The sequence below is a fragment of the Castor canadensis genome, chromosome 7 (genome assembly GCF_047511655.1).
Source record: "Castor canadensis chromosome 7, mCasCan1.hap1v2, whole genome shotgun sequence".
In the NCBI taxonomy this organism is placed as follows: domain Eukaryota; kingdom Metazoa; phylum Chordata; class Mammalia; order Rodentia; family Castoridae; genus Castor; species Castor canadensis.
In genome coordinates this window covers 127,198,171-127,215,308 of record NC_133392.1, presented here as the reverse complement: position 1 = coordinate 127,215,308, position 17,138 = coordinate 127,198,171, and the positions used below count along the sequence as shown (strand labels likewise).

Below are 17,138 nucleotides of genomic sequence, written 5' to 3'. Positions count from 1 at the left end.
ACTCCAGGGCTTGGTGGGAAGTGCCTGGGCCATGGTAGAAGAGCAGCAGAGCCCACCTTGGAAAGATAAAGGGAGGTTGATGAAGCCCAGAGTGGATGGGTAGGGAGTCATGGCCCTGAAGGGACTGTGGGGCAGCATGTGTCACCACCACGGCTTGCCTGGGTCCCTGCAGGGAGAGAGGGGCTGGTTCAGAGTCACAGAATCTTCCTCCCGTCCCCCTCCCCCTGGTCTTTTTGCAAAGTAATCCCTATTCCTCTATCAGAAGCCCTCACCCCACCTGGACAGACCACAGGCTGGACTCAAACTCTGCAAGTCCAGACAGCCAAGGAGAAAGGGCTGTGCTTTGCACAGCCCCCAGAGCCCTTCTTCCCTTACCATCCCTGCTGAGTGGCCATGCCCTCAACTACCACCCCCTCACACTCCCACATGCATGTGTGATGTCGACAGTTACCCAAACACTGCCACTCCTCATCTCTTACAGGAGCCAGGCAATTACACCCACAGTTGCACTCCTACTTTCATCCAGTTCCCCATCTGACACACCTGTTTCCACAGACATTCCCAGGCACATGGTCTCAGAGTCAATCTTTTTGCTCACAGTCACACACTCCTCTCCCCTGGGGATCCCTTCTGGGTCTCCAAGAAGGGTGGTGTTAGGATGCTGAAGTGCACGGACAAAGGCTGACAGGCCCCTAGAACCCCACAGCCAGCCCATCTCTCCAGGCTGCACACAACAGAGAACTGACTACAAAGGTGCTTTATTGAAGGACGAGGCACAGAAGGAATGAATGGTGTGGCACAGTCACCACTGCCAGCATTGCTGGCAGTGAAGATCAACCTTGGAACTTCCAGGGTTGGAGAAGCCCCTCACCACTGAGGCTCTAGCCTCACTCCTCTGCCCCTATTCAGGCAGAAAGAGTAGGGATGTGCTCACCCAGTTCTGCCCTAGGAACCATCTTGTAGGGAGGAACCATTTTGCCTCCAAATTAATCCTAAAGGTCATGACTGTGTAAAGACAAGGAGGGTGGGGAGGGGCAGAAGGGGGACTCGAAGACTTTCATAGTGCTAGCAAGTAACATAGAGGCTGACCTTTCCTTCTCTCCTCCCCCTCCTGCCCCCAAGGGCCACTATGGGAGTTAGCCCCTCTCAGAGTGGATGTTTCTTCCTCCATAGTATCCAAATGCAGGGTGTGTGTGTGTGTGTGTGTGTGTGTGTGTTTCCAACCTCCAGTATCTCGTTCATCAGGATGGGGTTAGGTGAGGTAAAGTAGAGCCCAGAGATCCCACCTAAGAGGCCAAGGCTCTGCTCCCAACTTTGGGTGTAAGGGCCAACACCATCACCATATTCTGCCCTCCAAAAGTTCTAGAGATGAGACAGATGAGGTTATCTGTGCCCATCACTGGACCTTATATTTTTTCTTTTGGGGGAGATAGTGGAGGAGATCTAACCAATGTACAATTAATACTATACGGAATTGTTGCAATGAATCCCCTCTGTACAGTGAATATATGTTAATACAAATTTAAAAAGATTTTTTTTTCTTTTGGTGGAACTGGGGCTTGAACTTCAGGCTTCATACTGGCAAAGCAGGTGCTCTATCGCTTGAGCCACACCTCCAGTCTGTTTTGCTCTGATTATTTTGGATATGGGGTCTGGCGAACTATTTGCCTCGGCTGGCCTTGCACCTCGACCTTTTGGATTTCTCAGCTTCCCAAGTAGCTAGAAGTACAAGTGTGAGCCACCAGCGCCCGGCTATAACTTTTTTTCTCTTTCTTTTTAGGTTTTTCTTAAATGACACTGGACAGAGAACCCAGAGAGGTGAGTCAGGCCAGGGCTCTGGCCCCCTACGAGGTGGCCCGCTCCTGGGGCAGGTTGAGCTGGACTCTTTGCGTGCGCGGCACATAGACAGCTGCTGGCGCTGGCGCGTCCAGGGCGAAGAGGCCGGGAACCGGGCTGGAGCGGTCAGAGGATGCAGCTGGGCTGAGTTGCACTGCAGTGGTGTCCTGAGCTGTGCGTTCGCTGCTCTCTATCTCCAGTGCCACCTGCCCCGCGCGCCTGGCGCCCTGGCCGGAGTCACGCGCTATCAAGGAGCGCGCGCCGGATGCAGGGCCCCTGTGGCTACACACGCAGCAGGCCACAAAGAAGCCGAGCGCCAGCACGAGCAGCGCAGGTCCCACTACCAGCGGCGGGTTGTGCCGGGGCAGGAAGGAGGCAAAGGCTCCCACCAGCGTCACGTTCACGCCCGCAAGCAGCGCACACAGACCGCAGGCACAGCACAACGCGGGCGAAGGCAGGCCAGGCAGCCGGCCCTGGGCGCGGCCTGTGGTCGCCTGCGCCAGGGTTCCCTTGCTCTTCTTCTTTGTAGGGGACATTACCTGTGCACACTGGGCACGCCTCAAGCTCTCTCCTGGCAAGCCAGGTATGCCTCAAGCTCCTTCCTGCCGCTGGCCCGAAATGCCCACAAGTCAGGGGTGAGCTCACGATGGTCCTGCAGGCACACAGCAAGAGGGCAGATCAGCTTAGCCTCCAACCCTGGCTCAGTTCAGTGGGTACATTCAGTGCCTAGTAGTGTAGGGGTCATGTTGGGTTGCCCCCCCATCCCCACTTTGCCTCTGGGAATCAACCCACCCACCTGCCTAGCATGTGCAAGGCCCTAAGTTCAATCCCCAGCACCACAAAAAATAAAAATAAAAGCTGGAGGTGTTCAACAGGGCCTCTTTTCTTTGTAAATCCTCAATTCCAATTTTGACTCCCCATCCCACTGCCCCCTACAAGCTGGAAAATACTTGAAGGGAAAGATTGAAATAAAATATTATTTCTTTTCTTTTCACCACCTTGGAAGTCCTTATTATCTTCATAACTCTTCTATGCCTTTAAACAGATTTCTTAAATGTTCAATCCAACATTTTTTAGTTATTCTCCACAGTGAGTTGGTCTGATACAAGCTAGTCTATCTTAGTCAAAAACAGAAGTTTAGGTGGGAATCTGAAATTTGCACTTTCAGACTGGTAACTAACAGTTGTCCTATACAGAGCACTTTTAATTTTTGTAACATAAGATTATTACTATTATATCCCCATTTGATAGATGTGGACATTGAGGGAAAGGCAGATTAAGTAAACTCACCCAAGACCACTCAGTGGTGATGGTGTAAAGATTCGAAATTGTGTTTTCGTGCTCCAAAGCCTGAGCTCTTAAGATAGCACAGTGCTAGATTTGCTAAATGTTTGTTGAATGATTGAAGGCACAAGCTCTTGTTCAGACCCTGTAGATAAGCTCCTATAATTAGCACTTACACTGCTCAAATGTCAACAACAGAGTAGGACAGGGTATGCTTTCTCTGTTGCAAGGAAAAGTAAACTGTTTGCTCCTTCCTGGGATCAACACACTTGGTTCAACTGAAAGCCCAGGGACTGAGCTTTCAAGTGCTACTTGGGCCAATGAGTGATTCCAGCTACTTAGGACACAGAGGTTGGGAGGAATCACAGTTCCAGGCCAGACCAAGCATAAAGTTAGTGAGATTCCATCTCAACCTGGGGGTGGTGGTGTGTATCTGTCAACTATGTGGAAAGTAGAAATAGGAGGATCGTGGTCCAGGCTGGCCTGGGCATAAAGCAAAACCCTATCTCAAAAATAAAAAAAGCAGAAAAAGGGTGGGGGTATGGCTCAAGTGGTAGAGTGTCTGCCTAGCAAGTACAAGGTCCTGAGTTCAGAACACAGTGTTGACTATAACTACCTGGGTAATCATTAACAATACTGGAGGTGGCTCTCCCTAGGAGGAGGCAAGAGCTCTTAGGGAGGGGTTTCGGAAGACCCTTCAGGTCAGCCTGCTCTGTTCCTCAGTCCACAGTTCTGGGATATTTGTGTTGCACAAGAGCAGCTGCTTGACCAGGGGCAGCTTCCAAGCCTCTTGCCCCAGGTTCCTGCTCAAAGGGCTCAAGAACCTGTGGGTGGTAAAGACATCAGCCACTGGAGCCTGACACCCTGTCCTCCACGTGAGACTCTGTCCCTCATTTGTTCAGTAGGAGCCCTTTTCTGCTCCACCCCTTCCCCCAGGTCCTGAAGTCTGGGTCAGCCCTCCCCACTGGGGCCTCACTCCACCCCCATCCTCAGGGAGCCTCTTACATCACTATTACTCATTGCTGGCTGGGATTATTCACTACCCTGCAAGCTCTCAGCTTCGGTCAACTGAATTCTGCCTCCCCAGAGCCCAGAGAGTCACCACCACCTACTCCAGCCAATCCACAGGCCCTTCCTCACCAGAGGCATAAGGAGAGCACCCCCTGCGAACACAGATTCCCCTATCTAGAAACAAGGTTTGAAGGGTGCTGCAGATAGGCTGACAAAGAGATAGGTACATACACTCCCTGTTGCTTCTCTGGTGGAGATGAGCTGCTGCCCAGTAGTCTGCACTCTGGAGATTTCCTATGTGGGAGGTGAGGGTGAAGGGCAGGTTCCTGAGAGCAGTGGCCCCTAGGAGAGATGATGGGGTAAGAGTTCTGTTTCAGTCATTCCGATGGTGCCCTCATATTTATAGCAGGTCTCCATGTCTATAGCTGGCAAGCACTCATGATACTCATATATACTCAGCTAAGCCCATGATAACCCTAAGAGCTAGAAATGATTGCCACCCCTATTTAATAAACAGGGAAACAGAGGCTGAGAGAGGTTATGTGACTTGCTCAAGGTCACAGATGTGGCGGTAATACATGGTAGAGTCAGGATTAAGACCTCGGCTGTGCACCTCTAACCTGTGCGCTCTTCTAAAGCTGTGTGTGGTTTCAGGACTGCACATCACCTCTTGCTGTAACTGTTAGCTGATCACATGCCATCTCCAGAACCTTACCTTTCCTCCATGGTTCTCTTGCCTCTGCTGCTTTCTGCATCCACCTGAGACTGACTTCAGTTCCCCTCTTGCATCTTAACATGTCCCTTTGTCTTTCACCTAAAGTTACCTGGCAGAGCACCAACCTTACCTCAGTCCAGCTTCTTGCCTTCCCAAGTCTTTGCTCAAACTGCTAAGCCTGGGAAGAGAGAAGAAACTACACTGTGCAGCACCAGCCCTCTGTACACCCCCAGCTATGGCTTCAGTGGGCTCCTCCAGGTCCCCCTCTCCCCCCTCCCTTTACCAGACCATACCTCCTCCTGTCCCCCTTCAGTCCTACAGGTTCTCCTGCTAACACTCTCCCTTTCTTGAAAGCACCATTCACCCCAGTCTGGTTTCTATCCTACCACACTCCTGCCTCTATGCTCACCAAGGCCATCAGCTGACTTCTTGTTTTCTGAGTTCAATAAATACTGTTCTAGTCTCTTCCCCTCCTTCCTCTTCCCCTCTCCCCCTCCTTCAGCCTGCTGAGCCCTGCCTCCTGGGAACACTCTACCTCTGTGATACGATTTCTTCAGCATCACCTTCTCCTACGGAGCCCACAGCCTCAGCTAGAATACTCAGGCTTCAGCTTGGCTACTCCTTCTCCTGCAGGCTTCCTTCACATACTTCCAACTCATCCCAAGGCCCTGCAGTTCATTCCTTCTTCTATGGTCTCACTGCTGCCCTTGTTGGCCCCCCTTCCCTCCCCACTGTTCAAACCCTCTTGGGTCCTTAATGCAGCTGTCCCGCCCAGATTCCTCCAGGTGGCTCTCTTGATTCTGCTCTGATGGTGTGGTGGGAGAGCAGCTACTGGTGCTCTCCCACCACACCAGCACCCGTAGTCTGCTGTATCTTCAACTGGCTGCCCCAACCCTGCCTTCCAGTGCAGTCTGTCTGTCCGTCCTTCCTTCCTTCCTTCCTTCCTTCCTTCCTCCCCTTCCCTGTCCCCCTTTTCCCCTCTTCCTAACTCCTTAAATCAGGGCTCCCAAACTCCTGACCCCCTCCCAGCACCAGGTCTCCCGTGTTCAGGTCTACATGCTTGCTTGCTGTAATATCTCCAGTGGGATGCCCAGTGAATAGTGCTTAAATGAATGAAGTGAGGCATTGGTCAGAGAGGCCACTGAGGTCAGTCTTCTGTTTTCTGGCTTCATTTGTCTCTTGGATTTGAAGTTGCTGGGTTGGGTACCCATTTCACTCTTCTTTCTCCTCACTTTGGGCTTGGGGTGGGGATGTGTGTGGTGGGGTGTGTTGTAGAGAGTGGAGGGTGGAAGGTGGAGGGAGGTTCTAGGTACATCCTACTGAGTTGACAGCAGGAGGGACCAGGATAGAGCAAAGGAGGCCAGAGGCAGCCAACCCGTGGTATATCCCCACTTCTCCTACGTCCGTCTTTGTCTTTCTCATCAGTTTTTCTTAAGGCCATAGATGCTTGTCCCCTTGTCTGGGTGCCGCTCCCCCTTCCTCTTCCGGAGTTCAGGGCTGGACGGAGTGAGACACTCCATTCTCTATAGCGGCCCCTCCTCAGTCTTCGCCCTCCCTCCAGCTTCCCCCAACTCCTGTAGCCTTCACTTGCCTGAGCCAGTGCGTGGACTCTCCATTGTCATCGTACCCGACTGACCGCCAAGCGCAAGGAGACCCAGGGAGTGCCGGGAGTCAGCCCCGTCCGCCCCGACCGGCTTCGAGGGGCTGGCTGGGCGCCTCGCCGGACGCGCGGCGGGGTGGCCCCTGGTAGAGACGCCGGGAGAGCCCGATCAGCCCATGCTAGAAACCCGCACCCGGAGAGTGGGCGGCGGGGGGGGGGAACCTGGGCTTCCTGCCCCCGCGCGGACCGAGACACGCAGCCGGGGTCGGTTCGGCTCCCTCGGAGCAGCTCCCGCGGCGGCGGCGGCGGCGGCGGCGGCGGGAGGGGCCGGCGCGGGGCCGTGGAGAGCGGAGCCTGGTCGCCTTCCGCTGCCCCCAATCCCTCTCACTGCGTGGGCGGCCGACCTCGGCTCCTGCCACCCCCGGGCGAGCGGCGTTCCCACCCAGTACCTCCAGCCTCCTGCTCCGCGTGCGACGCGTCCTTCTCCCTTTGACTCCTCTCGGTTCCCGGTTTGCAAGCATCCTAGCAAATAACTCCGGGCCGCCCATATGTTCTCGGTGACACTTTCGCCGGGTACAGTGGATACACTGCAGCTCCCTTCAGGACCGCCCTGCCTCAGCCTCTAATGGATTCCCTTGTCAGCCCTGGACGGGCCTGGCCCTTTGAGAGGCAGGGAGAGCTTTCCAGGGGTGGGGCTTGTTTTCTGCACCCCTTCCCCAATCAACCTAGAAAGGGGAGTGGCCATGGACCCCTATAGTGGTGACTATCTCAGAATGGGATTTGTTAGAGCATGGAGTTGAGGGATCCGATGGATGTGCTGGGCTTCAGGCTGCACTTCAGGAGGCCTGGGTGGGAAGCTGCAGGCCCTGGAAGAGTTCTGCTGGGAGGGCATCTCTGCCCTCTTATACCTTCTTTTATCCATGCATCTTTCACAAGCCCCACCTGATGTGTCCTTGTCTGTGCCCCAGGCAACCTTCCTCCTGAGGTGGAAGTGAGGGTGGGCTGCAGCCATCCACCATTTGCAGACGAGGAAACCCAGGTTCAAGGTACCCAGCTTTTTGCCCCTGTCCGTGGAAGGCCAGAATCAGATATGAGTCTCATTTCCACCACCCAGCAGGAGCAGTCCTCCTCCAGGTTGGCCCAGCAGGGGTGTGACTTCAAGGGTCTGCCTGGACCAAGCACTGTACCTTTGGTTCTCTGCTGTATTCTCAGCATAGTGCTGGCCCAGCCACAGCCCAAATATCAGATCGGGGCTATTTTTTTTTTTTTTAATTCGGAAGGGGTGGTCCTGGGACTTGAACTCATGGCGTTATGTCTGCTAGGCAGGAATTATCACTTGAACCACTCTGTCAGTGCAGAGATCAGGGCTATTGGAAATTAAGGATTTCCTTACTGAAAATACTGTTGTCCACCCCCACCTCCATGCCGAAACTTCTGAGGACTCTATTGCTGCTCAAAGGTGAGGAGCCACTCCCTCCAAACACTACCTACTATACCACACTGCCAACGTGCCCCCCCCCCTTTCTTCTCAGAGCATGGCAGGGGAGAAAAGACATTGCTTCACAGGGACCACTTCCAGGGCTTGGAAAGGTAGAAGGAGAGAAGCACATACACCTGGGGAGATTGCATCTGGCCATCCACCTGAGCCAGAAGGAGGTCACAGAGAGCCCACAGCAGAGAAAACAGGGGAACCAAGGGCCCAGGTCTCAAGAACACCCACCCAGCCTCGAGAACTCTTTGAACTCTCACCAGATCTTCTACAATGGACATAGACAGTTCTTATCTTTATTCCATCCCGATCCGCAGCATCTCTCTGTGCCTGATTCTGCCAGGCATTGGGGATACCATAGCTCTGCCTTGGGGAGATCATGCCTTGGAGGGGCTAATGGGGGAGGGTCTCTCCTTTCCACAACTCAGGCTCCACATTCCCCATCACAACCCTCCAACCTTGGGCATATCTTTGGGGCACGGGGGAGGGGTGGAGGGGAGGAGGATTGAAGATGGATAGGAGGGAGGGTTTCCTAATTTATCAAGGAGGAGCCGGAGCTGATGATGATGTTGAGGAAATGGAGGAAGGAAAGGAGAAGGCAGGGGCTTCTGCAGAGGCAGAAGGGAAGTGGAGATGAAGGAAATCCAAGGACAGAAGTCAACTTTCCTTGGGCTGGAGGAACCATTCTCCACAACTGGCCAGCATTTGTGAAATTCAGCCCCATCATGGAGGTTGTCCCACTGAGGTGAGGGAGTTAAGTCCTATGCTTGTGCAGAGGACAGAGCTTGTGCAGAGAGACCTGGATGCAAAGCCTGGCTCTACCACCTTCCCTGGAGCACTTGAGGCCTCAGTTTTCTCATCTGTACAACAAAATGGGCTTTCCCACTTTGGTTTGGTTTTCCAGCATCCACTGGTTACCTCCTGTGTGCCTGACCTTCTGCTCCTACTCTCAAGGGGGAGGTACAGGCCAAAGCCATTCAGAGTGATAGGCTGTCCTAGAGGGGTGCTCTGGGGTTGTGGTAGTGCTGTGTACGTAGGGAAGCTTCTAGGAGGAGGAGCCATATGTATGGATCCTGGAAGAATGAGACTGTCCTCAGCTTGTCTTCTCCCCAAAGCATGACATGGAGCAGATGCCTAACAATGCTGCTCTGCCTAAAGGTGCAGGTGTGGAGGGAGGAGAACTGTCTTCTGCCCAGACATGTACATCTTGGCCTCTCCTCACCTCAAAACCCATTGTAGATGGAGCCCCTGATATGGCTCCCTGGGAAAGCCTATGTAATTGTTTTCCTATTAAATTCAAGCCATTAGTATTTATTAAGCACCTACTGTGTGCCCTGCCTGGTGCTATAGACTAGAAAAGGGGAAGCATTCAACATAGGTTTTTAAGTAAGCTTACTAATGCTTGTGTGAAAAAGACTTTAAGCCTGCCTGGAGGTATCAAGAGAGAGGGGGACACAGGCTGCTGGAAGAGGATGAAGACATGTGGTTAGGAGATGCTCCGAGTTTGGCCTTTACTTTCTTTCTTTTGATGGTACTGGTGTTTGAACTCCGGGCTTCTCACTTTCTGGACAGATGCTCTACCACTTGAGCCACTCCACCAGCTGAGCTTGGCTTTTAAAGGAGAGAAATTTCTATAGGCAGAGGGAGCAGGCAGGCCTCCAGAATACAAGGCCAGGCTTGTTTAAATGAGGATAGAGAGAGGATTGGGAGAGAAGAGATGGCTGGCAGGCTTATCTGGAGCCCTGAGTGGTGCAGTTAAACACCAACAGTCTCAGGGCAAGGCTCAGCTGGGGAGGTTACCTCTTCTGACCCCTAGGCTGGACCAGTGGTTCACCTGAGCTCCTGTAATAGTGGTGAACATTTTGTCTGTGTCTGTCCCTCTAAGTCCTCTCCTCCAGGGACCCTCAAGAATATGTCTCAGGGCCTGTCCCTGAGAAATAACCCAGAAATTTGATGTTCTGAAAGCAATCTGGTCTCATCCCTGCCCTCTACCTGATGACCTCTGGAGACCCAGGGCCAGGCTGTGTGTGTGTGTGTGTGTGTGTGTGTGTGTGTGTGTGTGTGTGTGTGTATCTGTGGCCACTGTAGTCAGGATAAGCAAGGGACTAGTACTAGTCATCCCCTGGACCTCAAATTCCAGAGAAAGCAGTCAGTAGATCAGAAAGGGAACAAGGCTGAGATGCAGTCCAGAAAGAAAAGCCAGGTGGAGACTGAAATATGGGAGCCCTGAGGGGCCAGCAGCGACTTCAGGGGATACCACTCTGAAGAGCCTCCGTCAGAGGCAAACGCAGATCTGACATCTCCAGGGAGGGCCTGGCTCATCTCTGGTTTGGGTCTTCTGGCTTGGACCAGGAAGTTCTGTGAGATAGGGGTGATGAGCAGGAGGGGAGGGCAAGACAAGGGGCAGTGCTTCAGCTCTCCTCAGCACTCCGTCCTCCAAGTTTCAGCTTTTCCAGGGTCCTACTCACAGTGGACAGGCTGCTGCGGGCCCCTGGGGGAAAGACCAGGATGGGGCTGCCTGAGTATAGATTGCCATGGAGCTGTAGGTCAAATGGACTTGGGGTAGGAGTGCCAGGGGAACCCCATGACAGAGCTTGGATAGTTGGGGAGAGGGGGATTCCTAGGAGGCCGACAGACAGCCCATCAAGAAGACAACAGCATGGTGTGTGGTGGTGGTTGTGGGGCAGCTGCCTGGCTCTAGTGCTGGCTCCACTGTTTCCTAGCTTAAGCATGTCAGTCTTCCTGTGCATTGGTTGCCCCATATGTAAAAAGAAGCTTGTTATATAGCACCTCCCTCGTATGGTTGTTGTGAGAATTAAGCAAATTAATATAGGTGAAGTGCTTGGGATAGTGTCTGGAATGGGACTTTCTGTTGAGTAAGTACTAGGTATCCTCCCCCTGGTGGCAGAGACTTTGGGCTGGGGCCCCTGTGCCACCATGGAGACACTCCTGTCCTGGGTTTTTCCAGTGTGTGGAGGAGAGAAGATGTCCAGTGTCAGGTATCAGCTCTGAGAGTTGGATTCTACCATGGAGAGCAGAGAGGGAAAATAAACTAGGGCATGGGAGCTAGGGCAGGGGAAGGGAAAGTGGGGACCCCCTCTCCATCCCAGTGTCCATCCTGGGAAGGATAGGACAGCCCTGAGGATAAACAGGAGATAAACTCAGTTCTGCACAAGAAGACTTTGAACACATGGACGAATTACCCAAATCATGCTGCTTCCCTGGGTTGAGAAAACCACCCTTCCCAAGCCCCACAGGGCTGCCCAGCCAGAGGGAGATGAAAGATGGACTACAGGATTTCAGGAACTCACCTTCCTTATTGCCATTGGTGTTGGATCTTCCCACTGTATGGTCTGCCCCTGGGTTGGGGTGGACTCTCAGGCTTCCTGCAGGATGAGACCACCCCAGACCCCTGGTTACTGAGCTATTCCCAAATTGATTCCACCCAGCTTGGGATGGAAAAGTCCTTCCTGCTCTCTAATCTCCATCCTTGTTGCTGCCTTTGCACCACTGACTTCCTTAGGGCCTCGTATGTGACCTAGGCTGATTTGGGAAGAGGCAGAAGAAATGAGTCCTTGAAGGAGATGGCAAGTTTTTTAAGGGGCAGGAGTCCTGGGGAGGACTAGGGACATGTAAAGCCCTGTAGGACTGAGGGAGTTGGAAGTCTGTAAGTGGGATGCTGATATGAGGAGGGAGCATATTCAGCGGTCTTGGGATCCTAGGGTAGATAGAGGGTCTTTATGGGGCTCAGGGATGAGAGGAGATTATCTGGAGATCTTGGGAGCTTTGGGGTGACGGAAAGTCTATCAAGGGAGATGGACTACTTGGGTTCAGGTAGCAGGCTGAATTCGGCTATGCTGTAGCCATGGCAACGCCTGTACAACACACACACAGCAACTCCAGCATACAGCCAAGAGCAGTCTTACACGTGGGCTTGCTCAGCTGCACAGCTGGTCATGGGCTTACACAAAAAGGGTCTGTCACAGTCCTTGGGATAGAGTCTGCTGGGGGCCTGGGAGAGGATTCACCTATTGCAGGCAGGAGGTGGTCCAGGTTGAGCCGAGTCTTCAGGAAGGGGTAGGCGAAGATGAGGAGCCCTGAGAAGAGACACAGAGGGGTTCTATGATGGGGAGGGGCCTGACTAGTGTGAAGTGCAGGAGGCTGTGGATGGGCTATAAACCTGGGGGCTGGTTTATATGGGTGATATGGGTGTGCATGGGAGGGCACAAATGTGCAGGATTGGGACTGTGATATGTAAATGGGAACCAGTGAATGTGTGCATGGGACAGCTCCCTAATACCCAGCCATATCTGGTTGGGGGATGGTGCCTATCTGAAGGAAGGGACTATAGACTGTGAAGGCCACAGGCTCTTAGCTCCATCTTGCCCAGATAAATTGCAGGTTGGTTATCTCCCCTTTTTGGCTGGAATTGGGCCCAGCTGACACCAACACCACCAAATCTTCCCTGCCTTTCCCTAGGGACCTCAGGGCTGGACTGGGGGCTCCTCTGTATGCTCCTCCCCACCTGAACCTGGAGAGGGGGTAACAGCAGAGCAGATCCCACCCTGCTCACCCCCACTTCCTCACAAAACCAAGTATCTGTGCTACAGTTTGCAGGTGCCCATACCTAGAACCCCCAGACTGGGGCTCTAGGTTCTGCTTTTAGCCTGGGGTGGTGGAGTGGGGTGAGAGACAGCACTCAGCATCACTGTGGAGTTGTCAGTTGGCTTGGCTGGACAGATGGATGTAAAGAGAGAAACTAGGAAAGAAAAGGATATCCTTCTTCTGAGCTACCTGTTTTACTGGTCCCCATCGATCCATCCCAAATATAAGAGCCCTCTGGGGCTATGGAGCTGGGGCATGTGGGTGGGGGAAGGCAGCTAGAAAGGAGTGTGACAAGCAGCCCTCTACCAACCACTGATAGGAGCCTCACTTCAACCCTCCTTTCCTCTCTGTACCCAGAGGGTTGCCTTGCTTGCACCTCTACCTTCCATTCCCCAACTCATTTCTACTGACTCAACCTTTCCCACCATTTCTCATTCACCTGACCACGTCTCTGCTCCCCACTGAAACCTCTTTCCCCTACCCCAGCCCAGCCTGCTCACCCAGCCCGGCAGCACCAAGAAAGATACCGCCTACTGCAGCTGCAGCCTTGGACACGGAGACGCCGATGATGATGCTGCCGGCCACCAGGCCAAGGGCCACACAGGCCAGCTGCAGACAGTGGAAGTCTCTGCTACTGATGGAGATATCCATGCAGGCCTACCCGGGGTACCTCCTCCAGCTGCTCCTGGGGTTCTTCTTGGATGTCTCCTTGGAGTTCCACTTTAAGGGTGGAAGTTTCTGTGCAGTAAGAGTCTGGGCTGGCAACTTGTAGATTTATCAGCAATCTTATCCCACAATACTACTAGGGTCCCCAGCCCTACCTTGACCTGGGCACCCCAGCTTACTTTTCCTCCCCTAAAGGCCTCTGGAACTGGAGGCCACTCTTGGGACTCCTGCCTGGGCTCATTTCTGTTTTGGCTGCTAGAGACCTGGGCCTGCCAGCCTTTACTCGGGCCCTGGGAGAGCTTGGCCCCAGCTCCCCTGCCCAGGACATCCTTCCCCAGCTCCCTGGAGTCTGCTCAACTGCCAAAGAGCCTGGTTTATTAAAGTTTAAAGCAAGGAGAGGTGGGAGTGGGGCGTGGGTCCAGGTGACCTGGGTTCTTTAGAGGTGCAGGTGGCAGGGAGGTGCTGAGTTATTCATGAGGTTGCAATGTGAGACACTGCCTGAGTCCCAAAGGCCCAAAGGCAGCCAGCCCAGGTTCCACTGTTGGTTCCTGAGCAGGAAGAATGAGCTGGTATCTTCACATGGGGTTCAGAAGCCAGAGATATGAGGGGAGTCCCTGGTCACATATTCAAGGTTCACTCTGCTCTCCTCTACCCTTTGGCCTGGAGGTATACCTGGGGCCTCTGCTTGGAGACCTAGAGACAAAGACATGGAAGGAGACCCGAATAAGGCTCAAGAGACAGGAACTGTGAGAGGGTCAAGAAGAGGAGAGGGAGAGGTAACCCTCCAAGTCCACTCTTTACCCAAGTCCACTCTCTACCCTGCACTGCCCCCCTCCACCGTCCTGTCAACCTCTGACTCCCAGGCAGGACCAAGCAGTCTTAGCTTGAGGTTTAATCGTAGGGGACCCCATTTTCTTTAGGCTTGGTAACCCTTTTAGTTGACAATGGGATGAACCCTTCCAGCTACCCTGGGATGCTGACAGGGAGCAGTGGTGGTGGTGGTAGGTAAGGGGTAGGGTTGGGAAGAGGAACAGGCATCAGGAGGTAGGGAGCAGGAGGCTGAGACATGGCCTCCTCCAGGTCTTCTGCACTGAGCACCTCCACCCAACCTGGCTGACCTACTTGTAGGATCAACCAACCTGAGGCTGGTCAGTGGTAACCCAAACTAGTCCAGCTTTGAGCACTGTCTCCTGTCCCCAGACCCTAGTTCCAGCTTTCATCATTAACTGCATTCTCTGATCGTTTATGGATCTGGAATTCCTCAGTCCCAGAATATTGCCTGCCCCAGCTCTCATTGGGGCACAGTTCCCAGGGTCCCATCACCCTGCTCAGAATCCTGTCACAGCCCCACAGGCCTCTTTTTGGCTGCCTTCTCTCTTGCCACTACATCTGCAATTTCAGCCAGGCTCAATGTGTCCTACCTCAATAGCTGCTCCCTCTCTTTCCCTCCCATCTTCTACCCTGTCTTGAAGCTCTGAGTGCCTGCCTGGACCCTGCTGTCTGGAAAACCCTTTCTTGTCCAGCAGGTCTTTGGTGGCTAGCACTGCCTCTATGCAGCCTTCCTGACCATGCCTGCACTGGTGGCCCTACCTTGGCCCTACCTGAAGGGTCCACTCTCCATTCTTGTTCTCTCTGCCTCTTCTATAGATGGTGGACCCTTGAGGGTAGGCTCAAAGAGTGAGCACCACAGAATGCCATGGCCAGAGGAATCTGGGCAAGATTTCTGGACATAGGACAGAGTTCCTGAAGAGGGCTAGGAACTACATGACCACCTCAAGTCGGCAAAGAGGAAAGCTGTGGACGTGAGGGAGCCTTTATCTCTACTAACGATCTTCCCTTGGTGTGGGGCGGGTCCTAGAAGACCTCAGGGTTACCTGAGGGGAGCTTGAGCTGTGGAAAGGCACTGTCAGGAAGGCAGAGGGGAGGGTGACCATACAGCATGAATGGGCTCAGGCTCCCATAAAGAGGAAGCTGCTAGAGCCAAGCATCCCACAGCCACAGCAGACTCACAATCATCCTCTATGTCTCCTGCCAGGGTGAGGTCTGATTTTTTCCTCTAATCAGGCATCAATTTTAGTCTGTATTTCTATCATATGTAACCCATCCTCCACTGACTATTTTTACGAGGAGTTCCCAGAGTAAGCATCCATGGAAACATGTTCTTGAGAGGTCACATTTCGGAGCTCTGAACACTCCCAACAATGCCCTGCCACTCTCCCTTAAGTGTTTACATCACTTGGGGCCAGGCAGGGCCTGTGCTGACTCCTCTTGTGGTCCAAGAGGAGTCTGAGGGCAGCCCTCCCACACACTGTCAGCAAGACAGAACCTCCAGGGGGCATGCTTCTCAGGGTGCAGGGGGCACCTGGGCCAGTAGTGAGTACGGCTGGGGTGTAGAGGCTGAAGGCAGGGATACCTATGCACTGGGAATTTCAGAGTCCAGGATACTCTGACCTCCAAAACACTGGAGACCAAATTCAAATTTAGGGTTTTTCTTTGACATTGTAAATCCGTCAGGCACAGAAAGAGTCAAGGGAGGGAATGTGGAGAAGAAACACATGAAGCCTTTATCAGTTACATGATCACCAAAATACAAAGCTGTCCCAGCTCTGTCATGGAACAGATAAGGAAACCAGGACATGGAGAGGCAGAGGTGTTGCCTTAATAGAACCTCTGCACCAGTTTCCTGCTCAGCTGGGAAGTCCTCTAACATGTCTGTCTCGTGAATTTCTACATTGTCTAATCTGAGGTGGGAGGAATTGGCAACCTTACTCTATTAGTTCATTTTCTGATGCTATAACAAAATATCTGAGGCTGAGATACTTTATAAAGAAAAGGTGTTTCTCTACCTCACAGTTTGGGGGCTGAAAGTCCAAGAGTAGGTGGCTTTACCCATTGATCTCTGGTGAAGGCCTCATGGGGATGGTATTATGGTGGATGTCACCATAAGGGCAGAGTATGTGTGAGAACAAGAGATTGCATGGTGAAAGAGAATGCAAGAGAATGTGGAGAAACCAATCTGGCTTTTATGTAACAACCATCTTTCACAAGAACTAATTCACTCCAGGAAACCTGCACCAATCCCTTCCAAGGGCAATGTCCTAATTATCATGCATGAAGCCCCACCTCTTAAAGGTCCCATCACTTCCCAACAAGGTCACTTTGAGGACCAATGTTCCAACACATGAACCCTTGGGGATACACTTAAACCATATCTAAATCATAGCATCCACCATCAGAGGGAGATATTGTGGTAATAGTTAAGTTCAAGGGAGCTCTGTCTGCTGGTAGTGCCAAGAAGGTGGCCAAAGGTCCTGGAGCCCAAGCCCCATGGGTTCCCACCCTCCCAAGCACAAGAGTCTGCCTCGAGGGAGCTTTGGTCCTCCTGATGCTATAGGACTCAGGGTGCAGATAAGTAATGGGCACATGCTAGGTTTCACCACAATCTCTCCTCTGTCTCCTGGTGAGGCAAGGGCTGGAGGGTATCTGTCTATGCTCTTTTCTTCTTTCCTTCTCACAAGTGCCAAATCCAAGTGTGGAGTGAGGGTGGGGAAGAGAAGTGGGAAACTGGGTCCCAGCTTGGTTTGGTTCTGTTTATTTTCCTTGAGGGGTAAGAACCCTGGAACAGAGCGTGATTAATTCAACCGTTTTCCCCGGGGGACAGGCAGCTTTCTTGGACGGTTCAGTTGCTGAAATCAGTGAAGTGGCTTCCAAGGCAACTGCTACCATGGCAACAGAATGCCAGCCTTGGGGGGACCTTGCTCCTAGGCCCCCTCTAGACTGGAAGCAGTTGGAGCAGTTGGCATGGGACCAAGGCATTGCTGTTTGTAGAAATGGGTCTGGTGAAGGGCAGTGGGCCAGGATGGAGAGGAGGCCCCCAGAACTCAGGCAGGCAGACACACAGAGGCATGAAGACCCTGTGGCCAGAGTCCTCA

The 17,138-nt window shown here is 52.9% G+C and overlaps 3 protein-coding genes across 5 annotated transcripts in view; all 3 read right to left on the bottom strand.

The window, feature by feature from the left end:
* Window positions 1-748: 748 nt before the first annotated feature.
* Tmem275 (transmembrane protein 275) lies at window positions 749-6,697 on the bottom strand. Of its 2 annotated transcripts, none has more exons than XM_074080236.1 (3): window positions 6,438-6,697; window positions 4,363-4,473; window positions 749-2,488 (listed from the first exon to the last, which is right to left on the bottom strand). In XM_074080236.1, exon 3 carries the CDS (start codon window positions 2,370-2,372, stop codon window positions 1,845-1,847), a length of 528 nt encoding a protein of 175 aa, XP_073936337.1. In that variant the 5' UTR covers window positions 2,373-2,488; window positions 4,363-4,473; window positions 6,438-6,697; the 3' UTR covers window positions 749-1,844. The 2 variants fall into 2 exon arrangements, with proteins under 2 accessions (XP_073936337.1, XP_073936338.1); XM_074080237.1 differs by lacking the exon at window positions 6,438-6,697 and adding an exon at window positions 4,977-5,852.
* Window positions 6,698-8,159: 1,462 nt separating this feature from the next.
* On the bottom strand, window positions 8,160-13,191 carry Kncn (kinocilin). The gene is made up of 4 exons (XM_020154836.2): window positions 13,041-13,191; window positions 11,964-12,032; window positions 11,247-11,321; window positions 8,160-10,426 (listed from the first exon to the last, which is right to left on the bottom strand). The coding sequence occupies exons 1-4, from the start codon at window positions 13,189-13,191 to the stop codon at window positions 10,347-10,349; spliced, it is 375 nt and encodes a 124-aa protein (XP_020010425.1). The 3' UTR covers window positions 8,160-10,346.
* Window positions 13,192-13,698: 507 nt separating this feature from the next.
* Mknk1 (MAPK interacting serine/threonine kinase 1) overlaps window positions 13,699-17,138 on the bottom strand; it is a 45,773-nt gene continuing 42,333 nt past the window's right edge. The window contains exon 13 of one of the 2 annotated variants that reach the window (XM_074080232.1): window positions 13,699-13,899. In XM_074080232.1, the coding sequence (XP_073936333.1) occupies window positions 13,833-13,899 (67 nt within the window). In that variant the 3' untranslated portion in view covers window positions 13,699-13,832. The remainder of the gene's footprint in view (window positions 13,900-17,138) is intronic. The other variant, XM_074080233.1, reaches the window with a different exon arrangement.

Bases quoted from the DNA above. Each gene is read 5' to 3' on its own strand.
- Tmem275 (XM_074080236.1), bottom strand. From the start codon at position 2,372: ATGTCCCCTACAAAGAAGAAGAGCAAGGGAACCCTGGCGCAGGCGACC.
- Kncn (XM_020154836.2), bottom strand. From the start codon at position 13,191: ATGGATATCTCCATCAGTAGCAGAGACTTCCACTGTCTGCAGCTGGCC. The intron at 12,033-13,040 runs GTGAGCAGGCTG...GTCTCTTCTCAG, and splicing joins TCTTGGTGCTGCCGGGCTGG to GGCTCCTCATCTTCGCCTAC. The intron at 10,427-11,246 runs GTGAGTTCCTGA...TCTTTCCCCCAG, and splicing joins CACCAATGGCAATAAGGAAG to GGGCCCGCAGCAGCCTGTCC.